This window comes from Orycteropus afer, unplaced genomic scaffold, assembly GCF_000298275.1.
Source record: "Orycteropus afer afer isolate SDZICR_OR568_19922 unplaced genomic scaffold, OryAfe1.0 scaffold00575, whole genome shotgun sequence".
Lineage (NCBI taxonomy): Eukaryota > Metazoa > Chordata > Mammalia > Tubulidentata > Orycteropodidae > Orycteropus > Orycteropus afer.
In genome coordinates this window covers 1063520-1075585 of record NW_006922162.1, presented here as the reverse complement: position 1 = coordinate 1075585, position 12066 = coordinate 1063520, and the positions used below count along the sequence as shown (strand labels likewise).

Here is a 12066-nt window from a genome sequence, read left to right as displayed (position 1 = left end):
TTCTTTCTTCTTCCCTTCCCAGGTTCTAGTTTTTGGCTTTTTCTCTCTTCCCTTTTCCTGGTTCCCATTTTTTCCTTTCTTGTGGTTCTCCCCATTTCTTGTTTTTCTTTTTGCCTTTTCCCCATTTTTTTTCTTCATTACTCTCCTACTCCATCTCTTTTCTCTCATTCCTCCCCTCCCCAGGTTTTTTTTCACCAATCCAATCAGTGTAGCTTAGACTTCTTCTTTAAATACTATTGGCCTTGATCATATACTACCTCCTGAAATAATTGGACATTGACTTATTCTTTTAGATACAGTGATTCTGTATATTCTTTCCACCTTTTGGTGCTCCCAGTCTTTGCACATTTCATTATAATATTTTATTTTGTCTTCTTGAGCTGCCTTTTCAAATCTGTGCAGTACTCTTATTTTGGCATGTCTTCCATTTGTTTTTGCTTTTCTACATTCAAGAGCAGGTTTCAGAATTTCTTCTGACATTCATTTTCATCCTTTCTTCCTTTCCTGTCTTTTTAATTACAATTTGTTTTCTTCAACTAGAGAGCATAAAATTGAATAAATATGAGACAATAAACAGATTTTGGCTAATGTCTTTCCTCATTATTATTCTCCATATTTTTTTTAGGGATTATTTGTCTTTATCCTTCCTGTTCAAAGCAAAGTACTCAAAGATGCCCAACTCTACCACAGTGACTGAATTCCTGCTTACCGGATTTTCTGATGTGTGGGAGCTCAGAGTCGTGCATGCCATGCTATTCTTACTGATGTATTTGACAACCTTAATGGGTAACTTTCTCATTGTCACAGTAACCACTTTTGACAAAAGTCTTCACAACCCTATGTATTTCTTCCTTAGGAATCTGTCTGTTCTGGATATGTGCTACATCTCTGTCACTGTACCCAAAGCGTGTGTCCTCTTCCTGCTCAACAATAGGGTGATCTCAATGGTTGAATGTGGAACACAGATCTTCTTTGTGGTTTTCTGTGCTACTGTGGAGCTGCTGTTCCTCACAATCATGGCCTATGACCGCTATGTTGCCATATGCCAACCCCTTCACTACCCTGTGATCATGAACCCTCGAATCTGTGTCCAGACAACACTGGCCTCTGTACTCAGTGGTCTGATTTATGCAGGTGTGCACACTGGCAGTACATTCCGGTTGTCCTTCTGTAAGTCTAACGTGATCCATCAGTTCTTTTGTGACATACCACCATTGCTGAAGCTCTCCTGCTCTGATACCTTCATCAATGAGGTTGTAATTTTTTTCTCTGCAGTGATGATTGTAGGTGGTTGCTTTACTTTCATTGTCATGTCTTACATTCGCCTATTTTCTACTGTGTTCAAGGTTCCAACCAAGGGAGAGAGAAGAAAGGCCTTTTCCACCTGTCTACCACACATTATTGTGGTGACAGTATTTGCCAGCTCAGTGAACACTGTATATATGAATCCAACTTCTAACTCACACACAGTTCAGGATATGATCATTTCTGTGTTCTACTGTATAGTCCCTCCTTTCCTAAATCCTATTATCTATAGTCTTAGGAATAAGCAGATAAAGGAGGCTGTAAGGAGAATTATGTTGTAGAGTTTACTCTGACTCTACAACCTTACGTATAACAGAATAAAACGTTGTTCAACCTTGCATCATTATCATAATCATGTGTGTGTTTGAGTCCATTGTTTTGTCTATTGTGTTAGTCTAACTCACTTTTTTTCCATTCATTTTTGCTGAAACTCTAATTGACCAAAATTATGGGAAGAAACAATACATTCATATTGTAACCTGTAGTCTTCTCTCCTCAAAATATGTATTTTCTAATGTCTGAAATATGTTTTCTAAAGACTCATATTGATTAAATGGTTCTCATCAGACTTATCTAGGGAGTCCAAGAATAGATAAACTATGTTGTTGTGATTGTTGTTAGATTCTGTTGAGTCAGCACTGACTTATAACAAACCTATGTACAACAGAACAAAATACTGCCCAGTCCTGTGCCAGCCTCACAATCCTTGGTATACTTGAGCCCACTTTTGCAGCCATGGTATCAGTCCATATCATTGAGGGCCTTTCCCTCTTTCATTGACCGTCCACTTTGCCAAACATGATATCCTTCTCCAGGGAATGATTCTTTCTGACAATATGACCAAAGTGGGTGAGATGAAGGCTGGCCATTCTTGCTTCCAAGAAGCATTCCAGTTGAACTTCTTCCAGGACAGTTTTGTTAGTTCTTTTAGCAGTTTGTGGTACTTTCAGTATTCTTTGCCAACACCACAACCCAACAGCATCAACTCTGCTTTGGTCTTCCTTATTTATTGTGCAGCTTTCATATGCATATGAGGTGATTGAAAATAACACCACTTGGGTTAGGTGCAACTTATTCTTTAAGAGTTGATGCTGTTGGGTTGTGGTGTTGGCAAAGAATACTGAAAGTACCACAAACTGCTAAAAGAACTAACAAAACTGTCCTGGAAGAAGTTCAACTGGAATGCTTCTTGGAAGCAAGAATGGCCAGCCTTCATCTCACCCACTTTTATTCTTCAAAGGGGAGCTCTGGTAGCATAGTGGCTAAGGCACTTGACTGCTAACCAGAAGGCAGGCGGTTCAAACCCACCAGCCACTCCTCGGAAGGAAGGTTGGGCAATCCTACTTCCGTAGTGATACTGCCTGGGAAACCCAAGGAGGGGTCACTATGAGTCGGGGCCGAATCGACGGCAAACAACAACAACAACAACATTCTTCAAAGAGACATCTTTGCACTTCAGCACTTGAAAGATGTCTTTTGCAGCAGATTTGCCCATTGTATGATCTTCAAAATATCCTTTCTGAATTTAGAGATCATCTAAAGAATAGATTTGATGCATTGAACACCAATGACAGAAAACCAGAAGAATTGTGGGAAGATATCAAAAAATTATCTATTAAGAAAGCAAGAGATCACTAAAGAGAGAAAAAAGAAGAGAAGACAAAAGTGAATGAGTGAAGAGACTCTGAAACGTGCCCTTGAGCGGAGAGTAGCTAAAGCAAATGGAAGAAATGACAAGGTAAAAGAGCTAAACAGAAGATTTCAAAAAGCAGCTCAAGCAGATAAAATCAATTACTATAATGAAATGTGCAAAGACCTGGAGTTTGAAAAACAAAAGGGAAGAACATGGTTGGCATTTCTCAAGCTGAAAGAATTGAGGAAAAAATTTAAGCCTTGATTTGCAATATTGAGAGATTTTGTGGGCAAAATATTAAATGATGCAGGAAACATGAGTTGGCAGGAATACACAGAGTCACTGTACCAAAAAGAACTGGTCAATCTTCACCCATTTCAGGAAGTGGCATGATCTAGAACCAATGGTACTGAAGGAGGAAGTCAAAGCTGCAATGAAAGAAAGAATTGGCAAAGAACAAGGTTCTGGGAATTGACAGAATACTGATTGAGATATTTCAACAAATGGATGTCCCATTGGAGGCACTCACTTGGTTATGCCAAGAGATTTGGAAGACAGCCACCTGGCCAACTGACTAGAAGAGATCCATATTTGTATCCATTCCAAAGAAAGGTGATCCCACAGAATGTGGAAATTATAGAACAATATCATTAATATCTCACTCAAGTAAGCTCTTACTGAAGACAATTCAAAAAAATTTGCAGCAATATATTGACAGACAACTTCCAGAGGTGCAAGCTGCATTCAGAAGAGGATGTGGAACAAGGGATATCATAGTTGTTGTCAGATAGATCTTGGCTCAAGGGAAAGAATACCAGAAAGATGTTTACTTGTGTCTTATTGACTATGAAAAGATATTTGATTGTGTGGATCATGATAAATTATGGATAACATTGAGAAGAATTGGAATTCGAGAACACAAGACTGTACTCATGAAGAACCTGTACATAGATCAGGAAGATCAAATAGAACAAGGGGATACTGCATATACTGCATGGTTTAAAATGAACAAGAGAGTGTGTCAGGGTTGTATCTTTTCATCATACTTATTCAATATGTATGCTGAGCAAATAATCAGAGATGCTGGATTATATGAAGAAGAATGTGGCATCAGGATTAGAGGAAGACACATTAAAAATCTGTGATATGCATATGACACAACTTTGCTTGCTGAAAGTGAGGATGACTTGAAGCTAATGAAGATTAAACACTACAGCCTGCAGTATGGATTACACATCAATATAAAGAAAATGAAAATCCTTACAACTAGTCCAATAAATAGCTTCATGGTGGATGGAGAAAGGATTGAAGTTGTCAAGGACTTCATACTACTTGGTTCTACAAGCAGCACCAATGAAAGCATCAGTCAAGACACCAGATGACATATTGCATTGGCCAAATCTGCTGCAAAGACCTCTTTCATGTGATGAAGAGCACAGATGTCTCCTTGAATACTAAGGTGAACCTAAACCAAGCCATGGTATTTTTTAATCACCTCTTATGCATGTGAGAACTGGACAGTGAATAAGGAAGACTGAAGAATAGTTGATGTTTTTGAGTTGTGGTGTTGATGAAGAATGCTAATAGTATCATAGACTGCTAAAATGACTAACTAATCTGTCCCGGAAGAATTGAAGCTAGAATGTTTCCTGGAAGCAAGAATGTCTAGACTTCATCTTACCAAATTTGGTCATGTTGTCAGAAGGAACCATTCCTTGGAGAAGGATATCATGCTTGGTAAAGTGGTGCTGTTTTTGTTATGTGCAATCAAGTCACCTCCAACTCATAGCGACCCTAAGCACAGCAGAATGAAACATTGCCTGGTCCCACACCACCTCTGCAATCCCTGCTATACTTGACCCTATAGCCACAACCACTGTGTCAATCCATCTCTTTGAGGGCCTTCCCCTCCCTCATCGACCTCCACCTTACCAAATATGACATCCTTCTCCAGGGAATGGTCCCTTCTGACAACATGACCAAAGCAGGTGAGATGAAGTCTGGCCATTCTTGCTTTCAAGGAGCATTCTGGCTGCACTTCCTCCAGAACAGATTTTTTAGTTCTTTCAGTAGTTCATGGTACTTTCAGCATTCTTTGCCAGCACTACATCTCAAAAGCATCAATTCTTCTTCAGCGTTTTTATTCATTGTCCTGCTCTCACATACATGAGGCAATTGAAAACATTGTGGCTTGTGTCAGGCACACCTTAGTCTTCAAGGAGACATCTTTGCTCCTCAGGACTTGAAAGAAGTCCCTTGCAGCTGACTTGCCCAGTGCTATATGTCATTTGATGTCCTGACTGCTGCTTCCATTGACATTGAGTGTAGAATCAAGTGATGTGAAGTCTTTGACAACTTCAATCTTTTCTCCATTTATCACGATGCTGCTTATAGGTCCACTTGTGAGAACTTTTGTGTTCTTTATATTGAGATGTAATCCATACTACAGACTTGTAATCCATACTTCAATCCTCATCAGTAAGTGCTTCAAGTCACCCTCACTTTCAGCAAGCAAAGTTGTGTCATCAGCTTATCCCAGGTTATTATTGAGGCTTCCTCCAATCCTGATGTCACGTTCTTCTTCATAAAGTCCAGCTTCTCAGATTATTTGCTCAGCACAAAGATTGAATAAGAATGGTGAAAGGATACAACCCTGATGCACTCCCTTCTTGATTTAAAACCATGCAGTGTCCCCTTGTTCTGTTGGAATGACATCCTCCTGGTCTATGTACAGGTTCCTCATGAATACACTTAAGTGTTCAGGAATTCCTATTCTTCCCACTGTTATCCACAATTTGTTATGATCCACACAATCAAATGCCTTTGCATAGTCAATAAAATGCAAGTAAACCTCTTTCTGGTATTCTTTGCTTTGAGACAAGATCCATCTGACATTAGCTATGATATCTCTTGTTTCACATCCTCTTCTGAATCCAGCCTGCACCTCTGGAAGTTCTCTGTTAATATATTGCTGCAACTGTTTTTGAATTATTTTCATAAGATTTTACCTACATGCTGTATTAATGATATTGTTCGATAATTTCCACATTATGTGAGATCACCTTTCTTTGGAATGGGTACAAATACAGATTTCTTCCAGTCAGTTGACCAGGTAGCTGTCTTCCAAATCTTGGCATAACCGAGCGAGTGCCTCCAGTGGGGCATCCATTTGTTGAAACACCTCAATGGCTAGTCTGTCAATTCCTGGAGTATCGTTCTTAGCCAATTCCTTTGGTGCATCTTTGACTTCTTCTTTGACTTCTTTGAATCAATGGTTCTTGATCATATGCCATCTCCTAAAATGGATGAAGATTGACCAGTTCTTTTTGGTACAGTGACTCTGTGTATTCCTTACATCTTCTTTTGATGCTTTCTGCATCATTCAATATTTTTTCCATAGAATTATTTAATAGTGCAGCTTGAGGCTTATTTTTTTCCCTCAGTTCCTTCAGCTTGAGAAATACTGAGCATGTTCTTCCCTTTTGATTTTCTAACTCCAAGTCTTTGCACACTTCATTATAGTCATTGGCTTTGTCTTCTCTAGCTGCTCTTTGAAATTTTTTGTTCAGCTCTTTTATCTTGTCATTTCTTCCATTTGCTTTAGCTACTCTCTGCTCTGGTAGCATAGTGGCTAAGACACTTGCCTGCTAATCAGATGGCTGGTGGTTCAAAACCACCAGCCACTCCTTGGAAAGAAGGTTGAGCAATCCTACTTCCGTAGTGATACTGCCACAGAAACTGAAGGAGGGGTCATTATGAGTCAGGTTTGACTCGACGGCACATAACAAAAACAACATAACAACTCTCTGCTCAAGTTTCAGAATCTCATCTGAAATCCACTTTGGTCTTTTCTTCTTTTCTTGTCTTTTTGATAACCTCTTGCTTTCTTCATGGATGATGAACTTGATATCATCCCACAAGTCTTCTGGTTTTTGGCATTGTTGTTAAATGCATCCAATCTCTTCTTTAGATGGTCCCTAAATTCAGGACAGATATATTCAAGATCATACTTTGGTTCTCATGGACTGGTTTTAATTTCTTCAACTTCAAGTTGAACTTACATATGAGCAGTGGATGGTCTGTTCCACAATCAGCTCCTGGCTTTGGTTTGGCTGAAGATACTGAGCTTTTTCATTGTCTCTTGCCACAGATGTAGTTAATCTGATTCCTGTGTACTCCATATGGTGAGGTCCATGTGTATAGCCACCATTTGTGTTATTGGAAAAAGATATTTGCAATGAATAAGTTGTTGGTCTTGCAAAATTCTATCATGAGATCTCCAATGTTATTTCTGTCAACAAGGCCAGATTTTCCAACTACTGGTGATTCTTCTTTGTTTCCAACTTTTGCATTCTAATCACCAATGATAACTAACACATCTTGATTGAACGTTTGGTCAATTTTAGACTGCAGAATAAAAATGTCCAATTTCCTCATCTTTGGCTTTGGTGGTTGGGGCATAAATTTGAATAAGAGTCATATTAACTGGTCTTCCTTGTAGGTGTATGGATATTATCCTATCACTGACAGCACTGTACTTCAGGACAGATCTTGAAACTTCCTTTGTAATGATGAATGCCATGCCATTCCTCTTTAAATTGTCATTCTTGGCATAGTAGATCATATGGTTGTCTGATTCAAAATGGCCAAAACCAGTCCATTTCAGTTCACTAATGCCTAAGATATCAATCTTTATGCTTTCCATCTCATTTTTGACAACTTCTAATTTTCCTAGATTCATACTTCATACATTCCATGTTCCATTATTAATGAATATTTGCAGTTGTTTCTCCTTAATTTGAGTTGTGCCATGTCAGCAAATGGAGGTATCGAAAGCTTTACTCTATCCGTATCAGTAAGGTTGATCCTACTCTGATGATGCAGCTCAATCCTAGTCATTTTTTGAAAGCCCTCTGACCTAAGCGGCTCATCCTCCTGCACTGTATTGGATTATGTTTCCAGGCTATTCACAAAGTTGCGCAGTAATGTATCATACAGTGTTTCTCTGCTGTTCATAAAATTTTCTCTGACCAATTCTTTGAGGATTGCCTCTTTCAGGATGACCTCTTCTTTCTTCCTAGTCCTTCTTAGTCTATAAGCTGCATTAAAATCTGTGCACCATGTACAACCCTGTCAACACTTGAAACACTGGTGGCACAGCCTCAAACCTCACAGCAACATGCAAGCCACAATAGTACGACAAACTTACAGACAAATTTGTCTTGCATAGCTGTTTAAAACCTCTTCACCCTCCTTTTACCTGTATCCCTGGTGCTGCTCTGTTCTGTCATGGCCTCAGGCTTCTCTCCCCCCCCCACTTTCCTGGCTGGTGTGGGTGGGGCCTGGGTGCCTCCCTCCTCTTACCTGGATGTCTGTCTTTAGCTCTGCTCTGCCATCACCTCTGGCTTCTCCTTCCACTGCTTTCCTGGTTGCTGGGGGTGGGGCCTGGTTCTCTCCCACCCCTTACCTGACTGCATGGCTGCTGCTCTGCTAGTAAAGTGGAGGGTCAATGAAAAAAGCGGAAGGCCCTCAATGATATGGATTGACACAGTGGCTGCAGCAGTGTTTCGTTCTGCTGTACATAGGGTCCCTATGAGTTTGAGAGGACTCAAGGGCACCTAACAATGTAACAGCATGCAGATTGAAAGACTTCTCCAAAAGGCTAAAAATAGAACCTAAAGATTGGGAAAAATATTTGACTATGACATATCTGACAAGGACTTATCTCCAAAATTTACAGAAAACTTTAACACTTCAACACCAAAAAGACAAACAACCCAATTCAAAAATGGGCAAGAGACATGAACAGACCCTTCACTAAAGAAGATATACTGGCAGCCAACAAACACATGAGGAAATGCTCATGGTCTTTAGGCATTAGAGAGATGTAAATCAAAACAACAATGAGATATCACCTCATCCCAGCAATAATAGCAAAGTTCAACAAGACAGAAAATAACAAATGCAGGGGAGGTTGCAGAGATATTGGAACTCTCATGCACTGCTGGTGGAACTGCAAAATGATACAACAATTATGGAAAATGGTATGACATTTCCTTAAAAAACTGAAAAAGAAAACCATGCGATCCAGCAAATCCGTTACTAGGAATATATCCAAAAGAGTTGAGAAACAGGACATGAACAGACATATACACACCCATGTTCATCGCAGCACAATTCATTATAGCAAAGAGATGGAAACAACCTAAATGCTTACCAACAGATGAATGCGTAACCAAACAGTAGTACATTCACACAAGGGAATACTATGCTACATTTAAGAATAATGAAGAATTCACAAATTATCTCACAATGTGGATGCATTTGAAGGACATTATGCTGAGGTTTTTATTTATTTATTTGTTTGTTTTATGCTGAGTGAAATAAGTCAATCACAGAAGGACGAATATTGTATGTCCATTATTACAAAAAGTCAAGGAAAGCTTTACTTAGGGAAGGAAACTCACTTTGTAGATTACTGGGGATGGGAGGGAAGGAGAGGTAAAATTTCAAACTAGTTGAGGGTCACATGTTGATTTAGGTGAAGGGAGAGACAGTATGGAAAGAGTCTGTGACCAGCATGATGACATTAGGGAAAGGAAGGACACTGAAACATGCGTAAGATATAGACAACAGAGGCAAATACAAGTATATACACAATACTGCATTACCACTAATACCAAACACCATGCTATAGAGAAAAGCACAGACTGGTGAAAAGATCAAGTGGGGGTTGAAGAACAGAAATATACCTTAAACCAAGAACAGATTTGGCTGAAGATAATCTTACATATGCACTTGTGCTAGAAAATTAGCCATACACATTACAGCAGCAATAGAAGATAGAGTTGGATTCAGAAGAGGTTGTGAAATGAGGGATACCTTTGTTGATGTTAAATGGATATTGGATGAAAGCAAAGAATACCAAAAAGATATTTACCTATATTTTGCTAACTATGCAAAAGCATTTGACTGTGTGAAGCATAATAAATTATGGATAACATAGTGAAGAATGAGAATTCCAAAACACTTAGTTATGCTCATCAAGAACCTGTACATAGACCAATAGGATTGTCTATTGTTCAAACAGAACAAGGGGATAATGCATGCATTAAAATCAAAAAGGATATGCATCAGGGTTGTATCTTTTCACCACGCTTATTCAGTATGTATGATAAACAAATAATCTGAGAAGCTAGACTATATGGAGAAGAATATGACATTAGGATTGGAGAATACTCATTAACAACCTGTGATATGCAGATGATAAAACCTTGCTTGCTGAAAGTAAAGATGACATCAAGGACTTACTCATGATCAAAGACTACAGTCTTCAGTAAAGATTACACCTCAATATAAAGAAAACAAAACTCATCACACCTGAATCCATAAAAAAAATCACGATAAATGGAGAAAATATTGAATTTGTCAGGAATTCCATTTACTTGGATCTTCAATCAACACTTATGAAAGCAGCAGTCAAAAAACTAGATGATGTGTTGCACTGTGCAAATCTGCTGCAAAAGACCTCTGTAAAGTGTGTAAGGAGAAAAGATGTCAATATGAAGACTAAGGTGCACCTGACCCAAACCATAGCATTTTCAATAGTCTCATATGCATACAAAAGCTGGAAAATGAATAAGAAAAACTAAAGACAAGTTGATGCCTTTGAATTGTAGTGTTGACGAAGAATACTGAAAATACCAAGGACTTTCAGAAGAGCAAAGAAATCTGTCCTGGAAGAAGTGCAGTCAAATGTTCATTGAAAGTGAGAATGGCTAGACTTCATTTCACCTAATTTGGTCATGTCAAAAGGGGCAATTCCCTGGAGAAGGATAGTGTGTTTCATAAAGTAGAGGGTCGCAAAAAAGGAGATGACACACCATGAAATGAATTGGCGCAGTGTCTGCAATGATGGGCTCAAGCATAGCAAGGATTGTAAAGATGGCACAGGACTGGGCAGTGCTTCATTCTGTTGCACATAGGATCATTATAAGTCTGAGATAATTCGATGGCACACAACAAAAACATTTGCATATCAACTACACCTACAGTTCAAATCCCTTAGGGATAACAGCCATGTATTGTTTAGATTTCAATCTTACTTACCTATGATTTTGGATTTTAATATAGTGTAAAAAATGGTTGTGGAATAAATGATTGCATAACTGATGTCCTGCCTTTCCTTTTTTGTCTAATAAATCACATATTTAAAAGCTCAGATCAAATGCCACCACATGCAGGGAACCTTCCTCTTTGGATTAATGCTTATCTCACATTAGCTTATGAAATCCTGCATTCTAAATTTATCATTCAGTGTTAATAGTTACAAATATTATCTACCTACTAGATGTCTTTTGGAACTCTGGTAACATAGTGTCTAAGGCACTTGACTTCTAACCAGAAGGCTGGCGCTTCAAACCCATCAACCACTCCTCGGAAAGAAGACCGGGCAATCTACTTCCGTAGTGATACTGCCTCGGCAACCCAAGGAAGGTTCACTATGAGTCGGGGCCGACTAGATGGCACACAACAACAACAGATGTCTTTAGAGTTTCCAGGTAGAACAAAGCAGCCCTCAATAAAAAGTATACAAATATATTCAGTATATTAAATAAGTAATATACTCAATAATGAATAGTCATGTGGAACTGAACACATTTTCTAAGGCATTTTGTCACACCGCCACCAGAGAATAGGAATTAAAAAAAAAAAAAAAAAAAAAAACGGTGGGGGTCAATGACCAATATTTACCTCTTTATTTGGAATTAATTTCAAATTTACAGGAAATAATTTTGAATAACAATAGTTCAAAGAACACCCACATACTCCCCTTATCTAGATTCATCTATTGGTAATTTTTTCTTCCTTTTGCTTCATAATTTCCTTCTCTCTCTTATGAAAAGTCCATTTAACTTTTACTTCTAAATTATGCATCTCCCAAAAATATTGATGTTCTCCTATAGAGTAATAGAGAGCTTCCAACAATTACCTTAAAAATAAAAAGAGATGAAAATGAGATGACGCACTGTGATATGAGCATCTGAGGAGTAATTCTGGTATGTGTTCCTAAAATTTGGATATGTAGAGAGAAGAAAAATAAGTTGTTATTGTGAAAATGTTCTACT

The 12066-nt window shown here is 38.5% G+C and overlaps 1 protein-coding gene across 1 annotated transcript; it reads left to right on the top strand.

Moving 5' to 3' along the window:
• Positions 1-608: 608 nt before the first annotated feature.
• Positions 609-5361, top strand: LOC103210235 (olfactory receptor 14C36-like; the record flags this gene model as incomplete). Its single annotated transcript, XM_007956157.2, has 2 exons — positions 609-1579; positions 5346-5361. Coding segments are annotated over exons 1-2 (924 nt in total), but the record flags the coding sequence as incomplete, so codon positions are not given.
• Between the last annotated feature and the right edge of the window lie 6705 nt (positions 5362-12066).